Source organism: Zeus faber (genome assembly GCF_960531495.2).
Source record: "Zeus faber genome assembly, chromosome: 7".
NCBI lineage: Eukaryota > Metazoa > Chordata > Actinopteri > Zeiformes > Zeidae > Zeus > Zeus faber.
The window spans coordinates 8,878,214-8,905,926 of NC_137203.1; the positions used below are offsets into that span (position 1 = coordinate 8,878,214).

General features: G+C 44.5%; 1 protein-coding gene across 11 annotated transcripts in view; it reads right to left on the minus strand.

Annotated features, from left to right (window-relative positions):
* Positions 1 to 27,320, minus strand: part of LOC307232604 (transducin-like enhancer protein 4) — a gene marked incomplete at both ends in the record, with an annotated part of 40,116 nt that extends 12,796 nt beyond the window's left edge. For 3 of the 11 annotated variants that reach the window (XM_080003693.1, XM_080003702.1, XM_080003700.1), the window contains 7 exons: positions 5,911 to 5,927; positions 8,677 to 8,875; positions 15,182 to 15,244; positions 24,518 to 24,562; positions 24,934 to 24,997; positions 26,806 to 26,903; positions 27,276 to 27,320. In XM_080003693.1, the coding sequence (XP_079859819.1) occupies positions 5,911 to 5,927; positions 8,677 to 8,875; positions 15,182 to 15,244; positions 24,518 to 24,562; positions 24,934 to 24,997; positions 26,806 to 26,903; positions 27,276 to 27,320 (531 nt within the window). Of the gene's footprint in view, positions 1 to 5,910; positions 5,928 to 8,676; positions 8,879 to 9,351; positions 9,427 to 15,181; positions 15,245 to 24,517; positions 24,563 to 24,933; positions 24,998 to 26,805; positions 26,904 to 27,275 lie in introns of those variants that run through there. The other 8 variants (XM_080003701.1, XM_080003695.1, XM_080003696.1 and 5 more) reach the window with 7 other exon arrangements.
* Between the last annotated feature and the right edge of the window lie 393 nt (positions 27,321 to 27,713).

Consider the following 27,713-nt stretch of genomic DNA (forward strand, 5'->3'; position numbering starts at 1 on the left):
CCCCGTTACAGAAGTGCATTTACACAAAAACATCCAGTTTTTACTCAATTAAGTCCCAAGAGCAACGGGGAGACGTGTGTCCCCACTGTCCCGACAATGGGGACGCACACGCCCCCTCCCTCCCACTCCCTCCCTCCCTGCCTCCCTCTCCGCTCCAGTTTCAGAACACGGTAAACTGCACTGACACCGTTTCAATGCTCTGATGTTTCCTGGTGGATAAAAAATTAATAAACGTCCTCTGTCATCAATGTCCATCGCGATCGATGGAGTCAATCGATGGAGTCGATCTCTGATCAACGACTTAACCCTAATTGTGCCCAAACCTATTGCTCATCTCGTTCCAATGGCACCTGTCAAGGGGTGGGATATATCAGGCAGCAAGTGAACAGTCAGTTCTTGAAGTTGATGTGTTGGAAGCAGGAAAAATGGTCAAGCGTAAGGATCTGAGCCACTTTGACAAGGACCACATTGTGATGGCTAGACGACTGGGTCAGAGCATCTCCAAAACGACAGGTCTTGTGGGGTGTTCCCCGTGTGCAGTGGTTAGTACCTACAAAAAAGTGGTCCAAGCAAGGACAACCAGTGAACCGGCGACAGAGTCACAGGCGCCCAAGGCTCATTGATGTGCCTGGGGAGTGAAGTCCAGCCCATCTGGTCCAATCGCAGAGAAGAGCTACTGCAGCACAAAATTTGCTGAGTGTCCATGCTGACCCCTGTCCACCACTGAAAGCACCTACAATGGGCACATGAGCATCAGAACTAGACCATGGAGCAATGGAAGAAGGTGGCCTGGTCCGATGAATCACGTTTTCTTCTACATCATGTGGATGGGTGGGGTTAGGGTGCGATCCGATGGAGCATTTGTGGGATGTGCTGGAACAACAAGCCCGATCCATGGAGCCCCTCTTGGCGCCAGATACCACAGGACACCTTCAGAGGTCTTGTGGAGTCCATGCCTCCACAGGTCAGAAGCTGTTTTGTTGGCACGAGGTGGAGCTACACAGTATCAGTGGTTATTAGTGGTGGTTTTAATGTTGTGGCTGATTGGTGTAATTTAATAATGTTCACGAATCGCTGAAACGTAACCTTCAATTCTCATCCAAGTTATTTCAGAGATTCTTTTTTTGAATACCATTTATAATTTTGTGGAATTTGGAAATATCTGGCATTTGCAGTGTGCAGCCAGTTGGTAATGATAATACACGAGGGGAACATTTTAAAATGACCAGCATCACAAGTTGAATTTCTCTGTTCCTTTCCAAGGAACATGGCTGTTAAAATCTCTGGCTCCACATATTACTCACATCATATAAACAACGGTACATGTTAAGATATATTCTCATTGGCTGAGCATAACTTTAATAAGAGAACAAGTCTAACTATGTGTCTCAATCAAACACATTTTGCTTTGAGGAAAAAAAAAACAGAGGATGTCCAACAAACATGTTCTCTCTCTCTCTCTCTCTCTCTCTCTCTCTCTCTCTCTCTCTTCTCTCTCTCTCTCTCTCTCTCTCTCTCTCTCTCTCTTCTCTCTCTCTCTCTCTCTCTCTCTCTCTCTCTCTCTCTCCTCTCTCTCTCTCTCTCCTCTCTCTCTCTCTCTCTCTCTCTCTCTCTCTCTCTCTCTCTCTGACCCAGCGGTCCAACAGGAAGAGAGAGGCAAAATAAGCAGGACCTTTAACTCGACCTTTCCAGTAACTCACGCCTCTAAACCTTTCTACTGCCCTTTGTCATGCTGCAAGTGTTAATGGCAAAGGGGAGGGTGTGTGTGTGTGTGTGTGCGTAATCAATGTTGAGACAGCAGCTGTGTGCGTACAGGTGTGTGTCTGAGTGAGACAAGTTGGTGTTGATCCCAGTTTCCATTTAGCTCAAATCATCCCACACACACACACACACACACACACACACACACACACACACACACACACACACACACACCACACACACACACACACACACACACACCACACACAGACACACACACACACAGACACACACACACACACACACACACACACCAAACTGATTAGATCAATTATGCTACAGAGTTCTTTCAATAACATCACTGAAAATTAATTTCACTTCAGAGACAAATGAAGGTCCTCCTTTTGTGTGTGTGTGTGTGTGTGTGTGCCTTTAGTTGTGGTGAGGTCAGTTAACTCTACATAAAGAAGAAGAAGAAGAAGAAGAACAAGAAGAAGAATGCCTCCATATTGATTTCCGAATATGAAAAATGTTTTCCTTTCTTCCATTTTATGCTGTTTTTTCTTTAGCTTCTCTTCTTTTAACTCCCTCACCCCTCCTTCCCCTCTCTTCCCTTTCCAGTTGTCAACCCAGACCCAACAGTTTCACCGCTTGCTGTTGGGAGCAGCCGGGCGTGGTCACGTCCGTGGGACGATCAGATGATCTCTCTGAGGTTACTGAGAGAGAGTTAGACGCTGAGAGAGTCTTCCTCTTCCTCTTCCTCTTGCAAGCCCTGCACTTCACGTCTTCTCTCTGTCCCCCGCTCGCTCCCCCCATCTTTCTATCTCTCGGTTTTGCATTTGGGGGCCTTGTGCACAGACCACAGACAAGTCCTAAAGCCCAGGCTCTGGTTTACTAATCCTCTATCTAAGCCACTGTTTGTTCCAATTAGTATCTGATGCTTCAGCTGACACAACCAGGGATGTGGTGGGGGAGGAAATATTTGCGTTGGTATCCGTATTTGTCGGGATGATACAATCATTGATTGTCTTATTTGTATTGAAAACCTTTATCAAAACACTATTTCAATTATACTCTGGCCCAGAAATAGAATTATCAGTAAATTACGATAAATACGACATTCAATATTTCAAATAGGTTATGGTATTTTACTATGTACTTCATCACATGCTTATCTGTTTTTTTCTGTTGAGTCAATGTGTATTTCACCTCCCTTGGAGAAAATACCTTGAAAAGCAACGAATATAAAGTTGAATAGAAAATACTTTTTTTTTTTTACTATTTTTGGTCGGTATGTCTGACATTTTTAAGGCAGCCCTGTCAATTTGACACTTCTCAGCCCCCCCCCCCCGCTTTTGCCCTTTGCTTACTGTTTACTTATTTATTTTTTTATTTTTTTATAATTTGTAATTTACTAATGCCTCTTGCTGTCATGCTTTCCCCTTTGTATGTGCTGTGGGTTTAATAAAGGATTATCTTATCATTGGAATAGAACTAAAAGCTGATCGCTTTTTGGCTTCTCTGAGGAAACCCATTGACTACTTTTCCTGTTTAAAAAATGTTGCCTTCCTAAACTGCTGAGTCATTAAAATTGTATGGTACGACAAAAAAAATGTGACTTTGTTTAGTCGTATGCATCTCACACATTCTGTTAGAGACCTTCAAGACCTTTCAGCGCAGCTCCAAGCAAAGTTTAACAACGATTTCTTTTTACGTATTCACCAATTACATTTTTTCTTTCAATGAATGAGAGGGTAAGAGTTAGGGTTTCTCAACAGGTTTTAAAATGTTGTTTTAAGCAGAAACAAGGAAGGCAACCCCTAGAAATATAATTTCATAATTTTTAAATCAATGCAAGAATAAATGAATTTATGGATTTTATATTTTTCCAAACTTAATGGCACATGGTGTGTGTGCCATTAAGTTTGAAAAATATAAAATTTTTGTTGAGATACTGTATTGTTGTTTTTTTGTCTTTGCTTTTTCTGGTTTTTGCATGGTGCAACACTTTGGTTTACAGCAGTCGTTGTTTAGAAATTCTAAAATATTTGTTCATAAATAAGAGCTGACCTCGCCCTGGTGAGGAGCAGCACTTTAGCGCAAACAAAACTGCTTGAGTGAGTCGTTGTTAAAAAACGTACGCACCCACACACACACCTTTGTCTCAGAGCGAGGTGCTAATGCCAAGGACATTAAGGCACAGATGTTCATGCAATTCACACATGCGGTACCCAGTGGACCGTTGCCAAGGCAACTAAAGACCACTGACAAGGGGCTTATTGGTTTCATGAAGAGTGACTGTTGGCGGCCATGTCAAAGACAAGCTTCGTGAGTGTGTGTGTATATATGTGTGGCGTGTGTCACTGAGTGTGTATGCATGTTTGTGTGTGTGCATGTATGTATGTGCATGTGGTAATGTATGTGTGTGTCTACGTATGTGTGCGTGTGCATATTTAGGCAGCGCACTAATGAAAGACATTCATAATTCTTTTGGTCTCTCTATCCCAGCCAGTGATTTCTGAATAATGTACCACGCACGCACACACACACACACACACACACACACACACACACACACACACACACACACACACACACACACACACACACACACACACACACACACACACACACACACACACACACACACACACACACACACACACAGCTAATGGCTTCCATCATGGTGCCCACAGTCTGTGGAGGAGGATATGACTACATGGGGGGCAGGAGGCAACATATTAAACATCCCTCCTGTCTCCGCCTACTGCAACGCAGCAGAAACACAGGGCTGCTAAACGCCTATGTGTGCGTGTGTGCGTGTGTGTGTGTGTGTGTGTGTGTGTGTGTGTGTGTGTGTTTCATGTCTATGTATGCTTACATATATACAGTATATATACAGTATACAGTATATAGAAATGGTAAATGGGGATATGAATACCTGGGAGCAGGAGCAAACATTTCTGTTTGATTCTCTAATAATTTTAGTTCTTTATTCCTTTTTTACTTTTAATATGAGGGAATGCAAGTTCATTACAGTTTATCAATCATCTCAACAAAATGACCCTTATTGTAGAATGTTTCGCTGTTTTTAATTGCAATTTTTTATTCCCCAATATTGCACCCTATTAACGTGACGGGTTGTCTCGTTATAATCATGTTTTGGAGCTTGGGTCTTGGCTTGCCGCCATCTTGTCAGGTGTTGGAGGCAGAAAATCCAAATTGGAGATGAGCCTGGTTGGAGCTAAGGTGGTGCCAGAGCAGTCAGGGTGGAGCAGACCGTCGGAGGCCATATTTCAAGCCTGCCCAAATGGAAGCCAAAGATGGCAGACCGAGCCCCATGCTGACATTTTGGATGACTCTCCCAGATATTGGCAGCCAGCCAGGAATCCAAGAGGCTGCAGTTTGCAAACATTTATGTTCATCTGGAGGTGAACGAAACACACACACACACACACACACACACACACACACACACACACACACACACACACACACACACACACACACACACACACACACACACACACACACACACACACACACACACACACACTCCTTAAATGGGCTTGTGATCAAGTATTAAATGTGTTGCATTGCATGCCGTGTTGTATTTGAAATACTACGTTTTGGAGAAATCTCAGACTATTAGTCCAGCCATGTTGTCTCTCCGAATACATATATGTTTGTGTGTGTGTGCTGTTCGGCATGTGTGTGTGAAGGTAATGGGTCTGGGTTGATGGGACAGAGGAATGCTCATCTGCCCACTGAGGATTCAACAAACCACACATTTCCCTTGGGGGCGGGCACTCTGTTAAATGATTAATTACTACAAATTCTAAAAGAACAAAACCTCTCTCATCCCATCCTTTCCCACAACAGCTTGGCACTCTTTCTCAAGCGCAAAGACAAACGTGAGGTGTCACACAGAGACAAGGGTGACTGTCCAAAAATCTTTGAAGGAAATCCTTCAAAAAAATGAACAAAATATGAACTGAAAATGAAGAATTAACTTCACATATATCTGCTTACTCAGCCTTCTGCTTCTCTCTCAATCAAGCCTCTGCATATTACAATAATAATAATTTAAAAATAAAAAAATCAATAACCGCTTGTCTCTTTACTGAATATCTCAGAATGTTTCTGCCGATGAGAACGCCTTAGAGGGCCGTCCTATACGCAGGAAACAAAGAGAAAGGAGCGTCTTACCTTGACGGAGTCTCTATCTGAGGAGGCGGAAGGAGAGAAAGAAGGAAAAAAGAGAATGAAGGATTTAATGTTCATGCAAGAACCACAATAAAGAGGAAAAGCCTCTCACACACAAATACACACACACACACACAAATACACACACACACACACACACACACACACACACACACACACACACACACACACACACACACACACACACACACACACACACACACACACACACACACACACACACACACACACACACACACACACACACAGGAATGCATACATGTAACTATGGACCTTGTAGGCTTGATGAAACTTTGTTTGCCACCTCAGCCCAGATAAGGAAGTGAATTCTCAAGGGGAAAAATGGTTCCAAATAATTGCCTCATGTGTATCCGTAATTCCAATGCTTTGTTAAAATCATGAACAGTTTTTGAGCCAAATCAAACTCGTTGGGGTTAAGTTAACGGACTTAAATGGTATTTACTTCAGATGAGCTGGACTCCAAACACAGTGCACTATTTTGCAACTGTAAACTTGAAAACCGCTTGAAGAGTGAGACCGATTAGTGTATAGCTAATCTATCAGAATCAGAAATACTTATAATAATCCCAGGGGGAAATTACTTATGTATTATTAATTACTAATGTATGATAGTATAATATTATATAGTATATTATATTTTATAATATTATATTATAGTATATTATAATAATTGATCTATTTTTTTTTTCTCTCCTACTCTTAATGACATGTATCAAAAATGACAAATTTCAAACCCCACATGTACATAATCCAGTTTCATTTGATAAATGTCAGCGAACAGTTAGATGTCGGTAAGGTGACTAAAAATAAACAGTTTTATATTGTAAAACATCAAACTTATATGAAATATCTAAGTTTTTCAAGCATTTCAATATATCTCATCCTTTGCTTACTGCCTCTGTTTTTAGATCTGCGGAAATTAAGGAATCCAAAATGACAGCACCCGTTTCAGCTACTTAATGAGGGATAGGTGAGTATTACCCCAGCCACCTCTGTGGGGTTAACTGCTGATGGTAAAACTCCATTACGACATAACTGTAATTGAGTCATTAACATTGCACACGCAGTTCCTGTTGCTCTGTCTCTCTCTTCCCTCACTCTGTCCTTTTCACATTCTGAAGTAATGGACTGCCTGAGCTCCCACTTCCCCCATCTCTCTGAACAATGCACACACAATGACACGGTAGCATCGTGCACACACGGGTGCTGGCGTCTCGTGCAGGAGCATGTATTTATACTGCCATACTCTAGTATTTATGGTCCAGATGATAGAAGTGATGATTTAATTAATCGCTACTGATTTAAGTATATCAGGTCCTCTGCCCTGTTAATTTTACGGTTATAACATATAATATCTGAATTGGTTCAACCACAAGTTAAATTAAATCAAATTAAGATTAAAAGAGATAAAATTTGTATTTTAAAGGACAGGTTCACTATTTTTCAACCCAGGCCTTATTGAAATGCAGGTTCTGTATAACTGCTCATAGAACAACGTCATTTAACACTTTACTATTGAGAAACATCAGCTAATCCCCTTGTTAGTATAAATACCAGTCCACTTCCCTTTGTTCTCTGCCAGACTGTCTCTTGCATTACACTGAGCTCTCCCGCAATACTACCTGTTTCCTGTACATTCTGTCCGAAACTCTGCCTGATTCCCTGGACCCTGATCCTCTGCCTGTTTTCCTGGACACTGATTCTCTGCCTGATTCCATGGACCCTGATTCTCTGGACCCTGATTCTCTGCCTGTTTGCCTGGACCCTGATTCACTGCCTGATTCCATGGACCCTGATTCTCTGCCTGATTCCCTGGACCCTGATTCTCTGCCTGTGTCATGAATCCTCACTGAGATCCAGCATTATTTTGTCTACTTATTTAAAGTTAATCTCGGCCACTCCCCTTTGCTCGACATCACCTAGGTTTCCCGCTCCTCCCCTCACCTGCAGCTCGTCTCCTCATCAGTCACCCAGTACTTATACTGGTCTCCCTCCTCTGTTCTGTGCCAGATTGTCTTTGCTTAGGCTGAGCTCTCCAGCCTGTCATCTAGTGATCTCCCTATTACCTTGTTGATTCCCTGGTTTTTGGATCCTCTGCCTGTCTCACAGATTTTAATTCCCTGCCTGTTCCTTGCCGGACTTGTTTGCCCTCGTCGACAGATATCCTGGTTTGTTTGACCCTGGCCTGTTGGTTTGAATAAACCCCCTGCTTTGTGAACTTTCACCCGCTCCCCTGCGTCGTGCTTTTGGGTTCACCTCTGGTCTGAGTCCGTGAGCCTAACAGCCAGTGTCAGTTAAGTTTGCCTTCTCTGGCTGATCTCCTGGTTTTGAGCCCTGCCTGTTTTTTTTAAATAAAACTTGTGGACTTTGACTTCTTACCTGATTGTTTTTTTTGTGATGTTTAAAGGTTTAAGTTCAAGTTCAAGCGATTCGGTTCACATCTGTTATGAGTCATTGAGCGTAACACATGGTGCTAAAATGCATCCCAACAGGGCAAACCTTTTAGAATTTAAAAACATGAAATCTCCTTTTTCAACACATCCCACACTAAAATATCTTAGGTCTTGGTTTAAATTTAGAATGTTCAGTCCCAGTGCTGATACAGATACCTTGATGCTGAACGCAAACGTCAACATTATTACATTTTCCATTAAAAAGCAATACATCACTTTGGGATGGAATGCCTCAGAATGGTTCCATTATTAATGGTTTTGGTCGATACCGCACCTTTCTGGTGCTCGTTGCTGCTGTCGTGGTGCTTCCTCTCCTCTTTGAGCGGCAGCTGGTGGCCCAGCGCTGAGGACAGGGCCAGCAGACTGGCGGTGCCGGCTCCAGGGGGCAGAGCGGGCTGCAGGCCAGCGGGGTGCGGGGTGAGCGGCACGGGGAGAGCGTGACCGTGGGAGAGGTGCTGGGCCTGGAGCTGCTGCTGCTGAACACACACACACACACACACACACACGGGTACACAATGAATACATAAATGACCCAGAAACACGTGCCCAATATACAATACATGGAAACAGAAAGACAACAGTTTTGGATGCAGGACTATATAGCACGTCCATCTAAAGCCACGTGTGTGCAGAGGACATTAAACGTGATAACGTCTCTCTCTCTCTCTCTCTCTCTCTCTCTCTCTCTCTCTCTCTCTCTCTCTCTCTCTCTCTCTCTCTCTCTCTCTCTCTCTCTCTCTCTCTCTCTCTCTCTCTCTCTCTCTCTCTCTCTCTCTCTCTCTCTCTCTCTCTCTCTCTCTCTCTCTCTCTCTCTCTCTCTCTCTCTCTCTCTCTGTGTGTGTGTGTGTGCATTCCCTCTGCAAGTTAAGAATAAAACATAGAATGTACATATGTGCAAGCGTGTGTGAGTGCCTGCGTCTGCATTTAGTGCTGTGTGTGGAACACCCACTCCAATGATGGCGTTGAGTTCAGCCATAGTGACCTGCTTGGCCCTCTCCACTGCCTGCACCACCTGCTGCTGGTGCTGAGAGAGGGGGAGAGAGAGGAAAAAGGGATGGAAATTGACAGAGAGATAGTAGAGATGATGGTAGAGAAAACAACAGTAAAGGTTAGAAAGAGATTGAGCAGCGGGAAGAGGAAACATACAGAAGGAGCAATGTGTTCAAAACAACCAGTAATAAAAGCATGGCTGCTTTGACAGCACGGTACTTAAATACATTACTGCAGTCTATTTCCAATACTGCAACCGAGGAAGTACTTACACGTTATCTCAAACTGATTGTACTTATTTGAGAAATCAAGCCAGCTGCTCATTTTAATGAGGAGCTCTGTGAGAATTTTTTTTTATAATAAAATATATATATATAGAGAGAGAGGTATGAGCTTGTGGCTGTGCTCATCATGAATCTGGGGTAGAATAGCACCATTCATCTTTCCCCGGTTTTCCAGCGAACTAGAGATTTAAATCGGTCTAGCCCTAGTTTAAACCCTTATTAATTTAAGAGAATGTTTCTGTTATCCTTAATCCTTAATTATCTGACCAGCAAAGGACGCAAGAATGTGTTGACGCCAAACAAAACGGAGAAATGGAGACACGTCACGTTGTAACACAGAGACACTGACAAGCCGACGGATGAAGGAAGTAGGGTTTACAGGCAAATATATTTTTCAATTTTTGCAAATTAAAACTTTGATTCCAATACCAGTTTCTAAATAATTTGCATCGTTTTAAAAACTTGAAACACAGTTCCGCAAAGGCCATATACTGCTTAAAAACAAATGAACCTTGTACGACATATTTACTCTTACTTGACAAAACAAAACAATGTTTCGATGGTGGATGCAACTCGGTGAAGACCACGCACGCTGAATGCTGATGCCCAGACGGAGACAGATACAGAAAAAGGAGGAAGAGATGCTAAGCAGAAGTCAATTCAGCTGGAGGTGGGAGGCAGCTGGACCAGAGCCAGTCAGAGAAACATCCATAAGCTGCACATCAAAGTACGGAGCAGATCAAAGAGTTTATCAGGTGTGGAAATTAACCTGACTGAGCCTAACCCTGTCTGACCATGACACACACACACACACATATGCATATGCCCACACACACACACACACACACACACACACACACACACACACACACACACACACACACACACACACACACACACACACACACACACACACACACACACACACACACACACACAAAATAACATTTCCACACACATGCACGCACACACACACCCATATGCCCACGTATACACTCGTAGAAAATAACACATCCACACACACGCACATGTGCACACAAACACACACACGCATACAAAATAACACACCCACACACATGCACGCACGCACGCACACACACACACCCATATGCCCAAGTACACACATGCATACAAAACAACACACACACACACACACACAGACATATTCACATACCATACATACACCAGACAAAATCTCACACTTACTTACTTACATACAAAAATACACATCATACAGTACATATTGTACACATGCTCACCACACACACACACACACACACACACACACACACACACACACACACACACACACCCCGCTAAACAGACACACACATAGAAACACATGCAAACTCATGTACAAACACACATACAGTGCAGGCCTACATGCAGACACGCGCTCAAAACAAATAAAGCTTGTGATATAAATTCAGACGGTGCGTTGAGTAATGTGCTCTGACTGCAGCCAGCTGATTATGTCAGCTGAATGTTAATCAATGTGCACCTTTCACGAATCCATTCTCAGACACTCTGAGTAAGGAGGGCCGTTTAAAGTGGTAATCCATTAGATTATTTTGTGAAACAATTCAATATTTGTTCCTTTTTTAGTTGGCACTTTTTAAGAAAACAAATAAGAGAAAATACATAGCTAATCAGGTTCGTCTTCCTCAGGGTACCTGACATCTATGAAGGCGAACCTGCCGAAACGTTGATGAATAAAGAACCATATGGAGATACGCGGAGAGTGAGGTATATATATATTTTTTTTTTCTTATTTGAATCGTACCAGCACCTCATACAGATTATGCTGTGTGCTTACCTTCTCTCTTATTTCATGCTTTTAGAAACGGCCGTTTAATGTATTTGTGTTCTGCATGTGCTCGTCTGTATGCTGCTTCCATTGTTGGTGGCGGGGTCCGCCTTTTCCCGCCACGAATACAAAGTTTGGGCACGAGAGGGTGAAGGTGATTTTGATAAAGCAGCGCAGCGAGTTATGGTCAGTAAATTACCAAGAAAACAGACAAATAGATCAATCGATAGAAGGAGACCAACTTTAAAGAAGGTAAGTAACCACCTTAAAGTAAAGACGAAGTGAAACCGTGTTGGGAAAAAAAAAATTAAAAAAAATTTAAAAAATTAAAAAAAAAAAGGGGTTCGAATATAATTCTGGGATTTGTAGTGTAGTCCACCCAACACAGACAATGGTGTAGATTTCCTTGTTAAAATCGACCTTAAATGCTGATCTGGTGAGGCAGACTGCACCACCGCCCCGACACTGGATCCACTGGATCTGGAGAAAACACTGATTCGGTGCTCAGGCGCCACTCTGCGCAGGGAGGGAAGCACGGTAGCAGAGCACTTAATCCAAACATCCTTTGGCGCTGATTACCGCTATCGTACGACAGGATTGCAATGGACTGCGTAATCGACGACCTAATGTGTGAAATAATTAATTCATGAAGGCGTGAATGCGTGAAAGTACACACTCAAACAGCCGTGACTACACAACACAAGTGAATGAAGTAACAGTGGAATCAGTTTGATATTGTCCTCCAATGAAAAACCAGGGGTGGAGGAAAGAGTATTGGACATTTGTACTCAGGTTTGTACAAATAATGTACTTGATTACGTAAGAAGGTAAGTATTCATAAAAGTATTGAAAAGAGTAAAACACAACTCTTCCTCTATGAGTTTAGTTTCTTCAAAAGCTCATATAATGTCCACCTCCAGTAATTACATTCTAAAGAAAGGAGACTCAATATTAAACATTTGTTTTAAAAACACAAATGTCAATCAGGATCATTTTCAAATGTTGACACTTAAATTAAATAAATCCATTCAGCAAAAGTAAAAAAATAAAAATACTCAATTACAGTAACATGTAACTTTTATTTTCCGTCCATACATTACTACAGCACTTATTTAGTCTTGTGCTTTCTTGACGTCACTATCTGATGTTAGCACTCCAAGAGAAAGGTTCATATTGAACTGTGCTGAAAAGCAAACTCAGGGATAAGAAAGACAAACTAAAACCTGGAATGTGTACACACGCCTACAGTGAGCGTGGCCGTCAGCCGTCCCCCCAAGAATAAACGAAAAAAAAAAACGTAAATAATAATATTAATAAATATAGCTGCAGGCAGCAATACACGGGGTCCACCTTAGACGTGTTAGATACGGATTGAAGTTTTCATAGCTACCTAAAACACACCATCAGTTACACATCGACACCAATTAGCAATCGTGCTGTTGCTCATCTTTACCTCACCATTATTACTAAAACCAGTTTTAATTTTCAGAGTTTCCATTGAACACAGCATCGGCTGATGTAATGACGCAGTGACGCGAGTTTTCCAAGTCCTTGTGACACGCATAATTACTAATACAGGCTGATTTCAAAGGTGTCTGTCTACTTCCTGTAGTCCACAGAGTCCTGCCTCACAGTGTCGCTGTGGAAGGAATTCACTCCGTGTGGAAGTTACAAACAACAGGTTTTTTTTATTCAAATGGATTAAACACTGCATGTCCCTCAAAGGCATGTCGTCAACTTTTTCAACTTTTAGGACTAAAATAAAATGGCACAATTTAAGACACAATACAGACCCGTTGCTCTGGAGCTGCACGCGAACTCCATGTGTTTGGATACAAGCACGGAATATGTTTTTGACTGTTTTTGACTCTTACACTGTGTGTGTACTTGCGTCTGACCCAGTGCACGTGCACTTGCGTCTGGACCAGTGCACGTGCACTTGCGTCACTGAGTGTTGCTCTGGTGTTCAGTTTAAATATCCCTGAAGAACAGCGTTTTAAGTGTAACGATCGTTCCTGGATGACGCAGTGCGGACACAAAAGAAAAGCTCTGTTCCTCCAGTGGTTCTTGGAACTTCCTGCCGTGCAAAAACGTCTTCTTTGAACGATTATAGTTTCCGGGGTTTTGTAAAACGCAGCATGAGTCACAGTTTTCAGAGTTTCCTTTGAACGCAGCCTTGGCTCAAGCTGTCTGTCTAGATGTCGCACTCGCAAGTTGCTGGAGGGGAATGACTTCCGAAAGACGAAGCTTGGACTTAAATAACTTTGGATGATGAAAGCGGCCTGCTACTGAAGTGAATGAAATCAAGAGAGTTTTTCACTAATTTCTCCTTCAAACATTGACCGCCATTGATCAAACTCGAACGACGTCTGAAACGCCCCGGTTCTAACGAGCCCTCAAGCATGTCTCTGCGTATTGCCGTATTTCAGATACTTTTAGCCGTGCCGGCTGGACCCCTCATAATAATAATAATAATAATAATAATAAACTACAAAATGTGTAGGTTAAAAGGCCTTAACCAAAAATATGTGCAAACAAAAGAGACATAACAAACTATAATGTAAAAATAAAAATTTAAGCGTATTTTTAAATGACTTTTGCAAATGTCCTGAGTCTCTGATATACAGGGGCTGAAATTCCACAGCCTGGAGGGAGGAAGACTAAAAGCAGCATCATTATTTTTCTTGTTTACACACACACACACACACACACACACACACACACACACACACACACACACACACACACACACACACACACACACACACACACACACACACACACACACACACACACACACACAGCAAACAAAGCTCTACAGCAAAACAAAGCGGTGAAAGCCGTTTCCTCTCTCAGCGCTGTGTAGCAGCGCCACAGTCTAATGCCATTATTCCTAATCCACCCTAAACCCTCCTAATCCGCAGCTAATCTGGAGGAGAGCTTTGGAGCTCGCACTCACTCCTGTCCTGCTGTTCCCACCCTTCCACACACACTTTCAAATCCTCCAGAGGAAGGATTTACAGCTACGTGCACACACACACACACACAACACACACACACACACACACACACACACACACACGCGCACAGACACAAGGTGAATTTTATTTATATAGCACATGTAGACATAGTCTCAACGTGCTTGACATAAAATAGAAATAATATGAATAAAAATACCCACAAGGGCACACACGAAGATAGATAACTCAAAGTACACATGCACGGTAGGACACACGAAGCGGCACGCCCGTAACACACAAACTGAATGAAATGCACATCACACATCTGCTTTTTTTCCACACATAGTGTATTTTAAATCAAATACACACACACATACACACACACACGCACGCACAACTGCACAACTGTAACTGCATACTGTCACGCTGCAAACACACACTGTCACAGTGTACAAAAGAATTTCCTCACACACACTCAACCCCTGGCTTGTGCATATGTTAGTGGGAGACATTTAATAAGTTCAGGGCATATCTCCCTATCCCAAGCTCGGAGGATTAGCCGAGGATAATCTGTAAGGGTGTACTGAGTGTGTGCGTGTATGTATGTGTGTGTGTTTTGCGTCATGAGCCGCCTCACACCACTTCTTCAACTCTCTCTCTCTCTCTCTCTCTCTCTCTCTCTCTCTCTCTACACCCACGGTGTCTACTCACGACCAGCAGGCTGTTGGTTCTTCTTACCTCCTGAGAGAGGAACGGGATGACCTGGGCGCAGATGGCGTTCAGCCGCTTGACAATCTCCGCCTGCGAGACACACAGATTTGGGCACGTTCAGTTCACCTCCAGCAGCCGCGCGCGCGCGCGCGCGCACACGCGCACACGCACGCACGCACACACACACACACACACACACACACACACACACACACACACACACACACACACACACACACACACACACACACACACACACACACACACACACACACACACACACACACACACACACACACACACACACACACGGGAATGCATACATGTAACTATGGACCACACACGCCGGTGCTATTACATAACCAGCACTGCAAACAATGTTATTTATTGAATTAATATTTGGGGGACAGGTCAGGTCGGTGTTTTTTTTGAGCAATTCTACTATGACTTCAAAAACCTAGGCAACCACAGTTTCATTACAGACACTGTACCTACATTTCATTACCCTGCCATCACATTTTTGCTACCTATCCCCCGCTCAGCCAAAGGGAATTATAAAATCAATAGAAAATTTGGCCATGGATAAAAAAATACATCCATTATTGCCACCACGACTCCAAATCGATAGTGACCTTGCATTGCTTGAATTTGTTTATATTTGTCTGCATGGTAAACAGCAGCTTCAGATGACATAACATCTAAATCTACAACAAACAAACAGACAAAAAAAGACTTTTAACTATACCGAAATTCATAATAACCAGAATGTTAATTTTGGTAAATTTATTATAGCAACCAAACGTATTTATGATGCTGTTTTGTTTAGATCTTCATCAGGTGACTTCACAATGATTCAGAGGCAAAAAATCCTTCGCAGGCCACTTTAATACAATTTCCTCGCTCCGTCTCACACTATGTTGCTCTCTGACACACACACACACACACACACACACACACACACACACACACACACACACACACACACACACACACACACACACACACACACACACACACACACACACACACACACACACTTTACCAAACCTATCACTCTCTCTCTTCCACCTTTTGCTCTCTCAAATCCATAATACACTCACACATTCACAATCACACATACATTATGCAACCACTCATGTATGTGTATGTGTGCACGCACATACACGTACACACTCGCACACACGCACGCACGCACACACACACTCGCTAACCAACATGCAGGCTTGGTTGTCGTGCCGAGTGTGCCTGCAGACTGTGGGATATTGCTGTTGTCACTATTAATATCGGAGATGATGATGTGGGACTGGGATGATGCTGCAGGCAGGGATCCAGATGGGCTGCTGGTTGGAGAGACAGCGTAATGAAACCGAGTCGGAGGGACACACGCACATATGTGGCTTTCAAATGGAGAGTTAGGGCTCTGATTTACTCTCATCCTGAAGTACAGGCGCTCCAGCATCCAGAGCTCCGCTCGAAACTATTCCTACACGGTCAAATATAGCTTGTTCTCAACTGATTTTTATTTCCCTTTCTAGCGGAATTGTTGACATTAACAACTGTACTGCAGGATGTGAAATATTTTTCAAACTCTGCTCGGCTACATGAGTGCATTGAAGTGGTGCTGGCAAAATGAACGCATTTATTCTGTAATTAATTCGAAAAATTTTACGCAATGTGCAAAACGCAACTAACGCAGCTTCGTTTTGTTTCATTCCTGCGGCGGCTGACGATGTGACGTGTGACGCCGGGGCCCAAGAGTTCCCAAAAGGTCCGGCCACTGACGTCACGTGATTTCCTGTCAACCCGCAGAGGTGCCTCTTGCGGAGGTCCGCCATTTTGTCTTTATCCGGGTCCCCCTCCCCCTGGCACCCAAACTGAACCGGGCTGAAGGTGGATCAGGACACAGGTGGAGTTTAAGGCGGAAGGTTTCACTTGAAAAAGTTGCTCAGCGGATCTTCAGATAAAACAAAATGAATCTGAACGGTTCGCAAAAAAAATAAAATAAATCCCAATTTCCCAAAATCACCACGCGAGGAATTTCTCTTTGAAACATCACCTCAAACCGATCTCCAACGTTACAGGGCTTCCGCCAATCTACTTTACAGGAGTGTGGTGCTCGTGGGCGAATAACGAAACCCGGAGAGCCGAAAAACCGCCAGCCAATTAACACACAGTAATAGAAGACGATGGACTGCAGTAATCATTCAAATTCCATCGGGAGACGCCTCTTATAATGGACCGTCGGGAGGAACCGTCTTTGTGTGAAGACGGGAGAGCACGGAGGATGAACATGCTCGAGCAAGCAAAGGGCGTCTCTCTCACAGGGGACTCGTTGGACTTGATGTGAGTAATGATCAGCTCTGACGGCCTTGATGGTTTAATTGGAGCTCTGCAGTTCACAGGAGAGAATCCGTGTTCAAAGTAAAAAAAAAAGACGCTATTACACATTGGTATGTTAATGTAAATACGCTTCCTTTGTGTTGATTCTACATTCATTCCGTGACTTTACATTTAAATGTTAAACATCTAATTATCACGAGCTTCAGAAGAAAGAAAAAAACACAAAGGATGAATCACGTTTGGTCAGAGCAAATCGCGAATTACTTTTTTTTTTTGTTGTCGTCGTCGCTTTTTAATCGATCGGCAGCCCTGCTTTTAGAGATATATTTATCAGCGCCGCTTTTTATTTTGGTGTACAGCTTGTATGTTAAATCCCCAACGTGAAAAGAATACACAGTACAGGTGAGTGTGATTAAAGACACAAAGAGAGAGAGAGAGAGAGAGAGAGTTAAAGAGATTCAGACACAGCGGGTAAACAATATCTGAGCAGAATTGCTTCAGCCAGTGGGGGATGCTGAGCGGGGCACAGGCTGCAAACTACACATGAGTAAACATCTTGAGGGACGCGTGCAGAAGCCATTTGCCTGCTATAGGTCTGCAAATTGTTTACACCGATAACGAGCCAAGCTTTCCCTTCTTTTTTTTTTCTTTTTTTTTTACATAGATCAACTTATTGCTTTGAAGTGTAGTGCCGTGCCCGCCGAACGCACGTCGTTCGCAAAACATGTATTTTGCATTCACACGCCACCGACGTCCTCTCTGCTAAAGACAGACGCTTAAGCCGCCGTGGGTATCGGTCGTCAAAATCAGCAGTCCCCACAGATCAGTTGATAAGCTCCGAATGTTGTAAAACTCACTGAGACAACCAACGGTGCGAGAGAGGGAAGAGCGCACACACACACACACACACACACACACACACACACACACACACACACACACACACACACACACACACACACACACACACACACACACACACACACACACACACACACACACGATCTGTATTCATCCCATGTTTTCATTGAAGACTTGTTTTTAAAGGAATGGAGCACTCTCTCTCTCTCTCGCTCTCTCTCTCTCTCACTCTCGCTCTCCCTCCCTCGCTCGCTCCCGCTGTCTCATTTTATCTCTCTCTTTTCTGAACAGGAAGCTGTGCGTTTCACAGTTCCAAGGGGAGTGCTAGTAGTGCAAGGCGAGCTTAAAATGCACGGACACACGCACGCACGCACGCACACACGCACACACACACACACAACGATACAGTCCCTTTAAAGATGTCTTTACTTGACACATCTACATCCTTGTGTGATCGTTCTACAGTAATTCTTTATTTCTTTTTTGTGACGGACACTACAGCATGATACACTGTAATGTGTTGTAATATTTCAAGCAAGGACTTCATAACCTATTATTTCACTGAAGGTTACCAAAACAACAGAAACAACAATTTGGTTTGTGGTTTGCAGCTTATATAAGGAAACAAAAGTAGTTGAAACACATTCCAAATGCAAATCCTGGTCCTCAGATGGTGGCGCAAACATGACAGCTTGAGAAATTGCCCCCAAAACTAGTTGCAAGGAACCTGTAAAGGTCGGCGTGAGCTCAAAACACAGAGGAGCTGATGTTAACAGATCAAATAAAGGCCGTTTAAATCAGCTGCTGTAATCCAGTTTACCGTGCTCTCTGAGCCCATGTTAGTCAGACGGCAGCCAAATCAGTCTGTCCACCTGGCTGCCCCTACAGGGATTGTTAAGTGGCCGACTGAAGATCCGATGGGTGTTAAGACTGATGTTAAGGTCATTTTGTGTGACTGATGCACCTGCAATTCAGGTGCCAGTGAGATCGGGCTCTTCGGCTCGTGTCGCTTTGAAAACCCCATCAAAGCGCTAATTGTCAGACCACACATCCTTCGCTAATTGGCAATCCACCCGAAATGAGTCACCATTTCAGCTGACCAAAAAAACTCAACCAATAAACAAATTAAAAAGTCTGTGTAAAAACATCTCCTCTCTGGACGCACATATCCTGAGACCATCTCTAGTGTGGAGCTGGTCTGGCTTGAAGTGGGACCTGAGTTAAAATCATGACAGTGTAATTGAATCTGTACATTGTCTTCAGATTGACTAACCAACCACAAAGTAGGCGTGCCTATAGATGATTGAGATCTGTGTATAACACCCCAAGACCCGTTTGCTTTTATGGCAATATACATTCACCGATCAGCCACAACATTAAAACCACCACTAATAACCACTAATACTGTGTAGCTCCACCTCTTGCCGCCAAAACAGCTCATCCCACAGATGCTCCATCGGATCGGTCCCTAATGATGTAGAATAAAATGTGATTCATCAGACCGGGCCACCTTCTTCCATTGTTCCACGGTCCAGTTCTGACGCTCACGCGCCCATTGTAGGTGCTTTCAGGGGTGTACAGGGGTCAGCATGGGCACTCTGACCGGTCTGCAGCTATGCAGCCCCAGACGGGCTAGACTTCACTCCCCAGATGCATCAATGAGCATGACCCTGTCACCGGTTCATCAATTGTCCTTCCTTGGACCACTTTTGGTAGCTACTAACCACTGCATACCGGGAACACCCCAAAAGACCTGTCGTTTTGGAGATGCTCTGACCCAGTCGTCTAGCCATCACAACTTGGTCCTTGTCTAAGTCGCTCAGATCCTTACTCTTGACCATTTTTCCTGCTTCCAACACATCAATTTCAAGAACTGACTGTTCACTTGCTGCCTTATATATCCCACCCCTTGACAGGTGCCATTGGAACCAGATGATCAATGTTATTCACCTCACCTGTCAGTGGTTTTAATGTTGTGGCTGATCAGTGATCTTGATACTCTACCAACTACTTCCTTATTTTGCTCGCTGCATAAGGAGAAAAAAGACCCAGAGAAACACACACTCTGTGAGCATAAACAAATAACCACTGTAAAAATGTTGCATGTTTTTATTATTTTGGGTTGCAGGTCAGGATACCAGGATGGACTTGTAAGTTAATGAAAAACTGTCCTCGAAACTGTCCTCAGTCCAACATGGATTCATACCTGTTGTCATAGCTGCTGAATTATAATTAAAAAAAAACAAAAAAACGACTAACTACTTATCTTATACTTATATAATGGGGATGGTAGCTCAGGAGGTAGAGCTGGTGGTCTAGTGATCTAAAGGTTTCTGGTTCGATCCCAGGCTCCTCCTGCTAGCATGCTGTAGTGTCCTTGAGCAAGACACTTAACCCCTAATTGCTCCTGATGGCTGTGTCCGTCGCTGTTTGAACAATTGTAAGTCGCTTTGGATAAAAGCGTCTGCTAAATGACTAAATGTAAATGTAATGTAATGTTATCGATGACCACACGTTTGACACCAGTTAAATACTGCATAGCAGATGAATGTGTAATGGGCTGAAAAGAAAACAGCACAGACAAAGATATCGTGAGTAATAGTGCCACTCGAAAGAACATCCCGATGAAAGAAAAAAAAAAAAAGGGTGACCTAAACAGACAATCTAGAACTCGGAGGAAATGAAAGCAGGATTTGCCAGCGAGCGGAATAAAGAGGGAAGGCCGTACAACAGTACAGAAGTACCACTTCAAGCTCATCTTATTGGCTCTTCAGACAAACACGGTGACAACCAGAGACTTGAGTGGAAACATACTCAAAAGGCTTTGCATTGCAAATCAGGGCATTTAACGCCCATAGGGACACCACGGAGAGAAAGCTGAAAGAGAAGCCGCGCAGAAACTACACAGAAGCGCAGGAAATGGGATTTTTTGTTGGTATCTAAGCGCTTTGAATTTTTTTGTCTCTTTTGAATTCTTTGAGGAGCACATGGGAACCAGCATCACACCAGCAAAGTGTGACACAGAGTTACTTGTTGTGACATGTATCTCAGGGAATACGCACTGCGACTGATTAGAAATTGCGGTAATTGTTGTGCAGGTGGTTCAGGCCTTGGTCGCTACTTTTACTTTTAGCGACCAAACAGCATCAACACCGTCATACATCAAAAATATCTGCAGCAGCGTTGTTTGAGGGCCGTTGTCGAAGTCAAGGTATTGCCGATATCAAATACTCGTCACTATCAAATAAGGTCACCTCCAGACAATTTCCAGTCCCGCTTTCTCCACAGATTTTGCTCCAAATGAAAAAGAGCGGCGCGGTCAGTAATTCATGTCACCGTGTCGTGCATTAGAAACACTATCACAGCCAGTGTTGAACAAAGATGATCCTCACCAACGCCAACCAGACAGTGACAATAACGGAGAACCATTGTGAACGGGACAACATCTCAAAGTTTTGCCTCCACAGTGCACGGTAGTGCCGTAGAAACACATTAAAAAGATTTTTTTTTAAAAGGAAACAAATCCTAGAGGCGGCCTTTAAACGACGCCCGGCCCCAGACACACGAGATACTCCAAACGCTGGACCGGGGAGGTCTGAGTGCGTCCCTGGAACAGATCAGGTGTCTTCCCCCTCCCCGAGTGGAGCTGCGTAAGCATCACATCAGCACCACTTCTCACCACTAACCAATACAGCTAATGGAGCGGCCGTAATGAGCTGCCTTGCTCTCCCGCGCGTCTGTGAAAGACAAAGGTGGTTAAGCTGCAGAGTTAAGGGGAAAAAAAAATAAAAAATCCAGAGTGACCGCAGCAAAAAAAAAAAAAAAACAGCCTTAATGAGCCAGTAAACTGCTTTCTTTATAGATTGGGTTTCCCGTTACCTTCATGCTCTGTCGGTGGTCGGCTTTTATCACTGTGAGTAACTGCCTCGCGGTACGTGCGTATGACGGTAAAAAACGAAGAAAAAAAAGTTAAAACACCCTGAACCCCGAACCCCGCTATAATTCACCTCGCAGGCACAGTAAATGATGGTGACGTGTGCTTCATATATGGTAATTGGCTATTAGAATAACTAAATTAAGGTCAGACGCATTTTAAACAGTGTTGGGGTCCAAATCCGCCTCAGCATTTGAACCTTCTCAAAGCTTTGTCTTAAGAGGGCTTTTGCGACGGATATCTGGGTTACCATAACATACTTACGGCGACGTAAAGGGGCGGAAAGAACCGGTGTGGCAATAACAAAATCAATGGCAATTTAAATAAAAATGGGCTGTCACACCCAAATGAAAACGCATCCGTCTCAATTATGGCGACGCCTCGTTCATTTCTTTTGCCGTGGTCCCTTCCCTCCGTGCCTCGTCTTCTCTCACTCTCTCCGTCTCTCCGTCTCACTAATTTGGAATTGATTAGCTGTCCTATCGTGGATCGGCTCCATGCGCTACTCCTCCTCATTCACTCCCACCTCTTTACCCCCGCCCGCGCCGTCTACGAGTCAATATCTCTTTAACGAGCGTTGGTACATTACACTCCCCGGGCACTAGAGCCCTTCTGTGTAAATAAAAGACAGCGAGCGCAGCCAGAAATCAATGGGCCTATTACCCCGAGAAAATGCTAAACAAGCAATATTGGCAATCCGCCTGGTAGCAGAGGGCGATTGTCTTAATGGGGCTTTAGCCCTGCTCTCCCCCCTCTCCCTCCCTCCCTCTCGCTCTCTCTCTCTCTCCATATGTCTCCCCTTTCAGCTCTACCGTTCTATCCGTCGGACACACAAATCACATTGTTGTCGCAGTTAGGAGGCGCGCGCACACACACACACAGACACACACACACACACATATTCTCTGGCACACACAAACGCACACAGAATGAACCTGAATAAACCATGCTTCTAATATATGCCTCATAAACACAAACAAAAACACAGAAAAATGCACACATGCATAACCGTTGCTCTCTCTCTCCCCCTCTCTCACACACACACACACACACACACACACACACACACACACACACACACACACACACACACACACACACACACACACACACACACACACACACACACACACACACACACACACACACACACACACACACAGTTATATAAACAGACCGCTGGCAGAGATTAAAGATTCACTGTCCAATACTTTTTCCTGACAGAAAACATTGTGCTCCACACAGGGCCATGGGCCATATTCTCCCTCCCTCACACAGACGCACACGCACACACACACACACACACACACACAATGAACATCAATGTGCGACAAGCACAAACTCACAAATGGGAGACAGCAGGGACCCGCACTGCAGGATTTATAGTGCAGACATCCCATATTTCAGCAGACAACTCTGATTAGTGTGCCAGTAAAATTTTGTGGGTAGCGGTACACTCTCTCACTTTCTCACATGCACACGCACACACACACACACACACACACACACACACACACACACACACACACACACACACACACACACACACACACACACACACACACACACAGGCATCAGGGTAAATACACATCACACACATACAGTCGATACTCACACACAAAACACACAAGTTCAGACACGCTCCCAGATAGACTTTACGGTGTGTGAACACACACACACACGGAGGCAGTAGCGCAGTGTGTACACAGGCACGGACATTAAACAGAAAACAAAAAGCCAAGCGCAGCAGGGCTCCGCTGGTTTCTGTGTCTTTGCATTTACCCACACTGCCCATTTCTCCGGAAGCAAAGGTCTAAAATGAAGCCGCGGGCCATTAGCTGCGCCCCATTTAGCGCCAAAGCTGATGTGCGGTTTAACCTGGACAGTTACACTAATGACTCTACTGGTTTGGAAAACCAACAGCCGTTGAAAGAAGACAAAAAAAAAAAAAAAAAAAAAATGCTGATTTGATTCCAGATGGCGTTAGTATTTGACATGTTATGATTTTCATAGTGTATATGCAGAGTGAAGGAAGAAAATAAATGCATACATCCACATCAGATCCATGATAACAACTATTAAGCTCTATGACTAAACTATAAAAGTTACTGCAGACTGAAAGAATTTCCTTCACCAAATGTATATTTTACAGCCACTAAGTTGTCCGGAATACTTTCCGAATTAGTTTAGTGCCGCGACGAATTGACCCCTGAGACCGGTTTCCATACCTGCTTATGCATCTCAATGTTGAGTCCGTACGACATCTCGTAATACTGAGGAAGAAGGAACACAAAGAAATGTTATTGCTCCGTCGCCTTGTCACGCCGACGGAAAGCACACACATCAAAAACAACAGAGCACACGCCCCCACCTGACGGAGGTGTGCGGGCGTGTGACGCACTGTACATGAAGAGAAAAGGCAAACCCACCCCGTTCACACCCAGACCTCATCGCATCGGGTGTCTGATAGAAAGAGATTTACTTAAGAATTGAGGAGGTGAGGTTCCCTTATATGCCGGCAGCGTTTATTGGCGGAAAGTGTTTTCTGAACTTTGCTGCTGACGCGCCCGGGGGGGGGTCTGTCGTTTCTCGGCGTGAGGATGTTCATGCGTGATGTATATTCAGGGTCAGACAGGAAGCTCACCATGACGTAGTGCCTCTGCATCTCTGTCTTCTCACTGGCCAGTTTCTCACACTCCAGTTTCAGACTGCAGACAAGAGGGCAAATGTTATTGGATCACGCACGCACGCACGCACGCGCGCGCAGCGCACGCACGCACGCACACACACTCTAAATAGATCAATGATCATCTTTACAGTTGTCTCTTTGTATATCGGAGCGATCGAAACGAGCCGATGTGCGGATATTTCGCCCTTTGGTTTTTATCCGGTCGCGGCACGGCTTTAAAGAAAAAAAAAGAAAAAAAAGTTGTTCTGATTCCAAGGTGGCAACAAGTGGAGACACCGGCGGCGAGGCCAGCGCAATAATTAAGGGATCGATGGTCGTCTAGACGGCTTTCATCGGGACCGCACTGAAGGACTTGTTATCGCAATAACGGCGGCCCTTTCACTTTTAACGCCGGACAAAACCGGATACCTCCACCGGGTCTCCAGTGAACGACGTCAGGCTGCATTTTAAAAAGCAATGAAACGAATAAAGTTTTAAATGCTGGGAATGCTTTAAATATACGAATCCGGACACTGTTTCGAGGGACATCCAGTGCGGATAATCGGGTAAAAGTGACAAATCCGCGTAAGGAGACGCCCGAAGATGAAAGGAAATTCATTTTCTACCCGAAAATACATATTCGCATTGGGGTGAACATCCGAGCCTCCTTTACCTCCTGGGTGGACGCTTAAAAAAGAGCGTCGTCCTTTTTCTAACGCGGGGAAAAAGCCTCTATGAATATGGAGAGGGAAAAAAAAAAAAATGTTATCTGGGCTTCCACACCGCCGCGTATGCAAAAGACGTGCGGGTTGATTTAGCCAGGGCCGGCTTACTCATCCATAGGATTGGCCGGCGGACCGGACCGGCGGACCGGCCTCGCCGGGGATTGGGCGATAATTATCAAATGGCTGAGAGGAGAGGGGGGATCATTATGCATTGGATGAGGCCGCCCGGCTCATCAGCGCACGCTTTCGCCCCCGAGCAATTTATTTCACACTTCATCATGTCAGGTAACCGGCATTTCACACCTCTCGCTCTCGGAGAGAGAGCGAGAGGGAGAGAGAGAGAGAGAGAGAGAGCGAGCGAGAGTCGAAGGGTTCTGATTGGGTTCACGAGCGATCAGACGGACGATAGACGGACCCGATCATCCACACTAGACCGGCCGGGAGCTGCATCTGGAATCTTCACAACGCACGTCACGACGCCCGCGGATAGACCCGATTTCAAGGAATCCGAGTTGAACGCCGCGGGCGAAAAGAAAGCCACTTCGGATGAAACTTCCAGGTGTCATATCCGAGGAAAAAATTTGGGATCTCAACCCGGATTAATGTGGACAGGTTGAAAAACGATCTATTGTAGCGCGACGCTACTTAAATCTCCCTGAAAATAGAATATTACGCCGGAAAATGACAAGCGGTCGTATCAATTCATCACCGAGCCTGAGCAGCAACGTTCCACCTGCAATTCTGATTTTCAAGAGGGGAATTGCATCGGCAGGAATGGCCGCACGGCGGCACGGATATTGTGGAGTGGGGGGTCCAAAATGATTACGGAGGTGTATAATCATTTATATCAAAGTACAGTTTGTTTCAGCAAGATTTGGGAAAAATCCCAGTACATGTAGTGTAATATTGTTGTTATTTAGGGTTTATGACAAACACCTTTGTGTGCTCTTTCCAGAAAGCAAATAACCTGTCACTGTAAGTCAGCTATGTAATTGTAAGAGTGTTATTTACTAATTACCGGATTGATCGGTTGATTGATTTCAACTATTTGCAATGATTTTACATTCGTCAGGACCTTTTTTTTTTCACATTATTAAGGACCTCAGAAGGCATTATGTTCTACCTGTGGTACTGGGCCTGAAGGAACTGGAACTCCTCCTTGATCCGGTCGCAGGACTCGGTGATGGTGAACTTGAAGGGCTGCCCTGGCTGGTGAGGGACCTTGGAGGGTGGGGTGGGGAGATATGGGGGGGGGGGGGGGGGGGTCGGCGAAACCAAGGCCAAGAAAGGCGAAAAAACTGAGAAACGGGGCTCCAACGTGTCATAACACGCACTCACTGACACAGGGTCACCTCCATTTCTTACTATTTCCTAACACAAACACGCACGTTGGAACACACAAGCACGCACACACGCGCACACACCCCCTCGCAGACGTCCTGACATTTTGTGCGTAATGGTGCGGACACTGGTCTCCAACCCGGGTACGCTCCGTGTTAACCCGTGGGTTTATTTTGGACACATCCTGCACCTGCTATTATTATTATTATTATTATTATTATTATTATTATTATTATTATTATAGGTACTCACCGGGTGCCGAGCCGGGGGGTACATCTTGCTCAGGTCTCGAATCATTAAAATAGAGTGCGAAGTTCATCCACCGACAGGAAAAAAACAACAAAAAAAACCCAAAAAAACAACCTGTTCCTGCGCGTAAAGAGACCCGCGCGTCGGTGCGCGCCCGCGTCCGCGTCCCGGCGCCGGTCAACGGGCCGCGGTGAACCGGGCGCCGCTCGCTCTGGAAACGTCCTTCAACCGTTGACCGCCGCTCATCGTCGGCGTCAGGTCGCCAGGCGAGGATGGAGGTTAGTTCCGCCGCGTCCCGCTGGACGCTGGCGCGGTCTCCACGCGTGTCAGCAGTCCGCGCGGAAACCCAGCGCTGTGCAAATACTGACGGACTCCCTTCCAACAACAACAACAATAATAACGATAATAATACTAATAATAAACTCTTGAGTCCTAAATCGC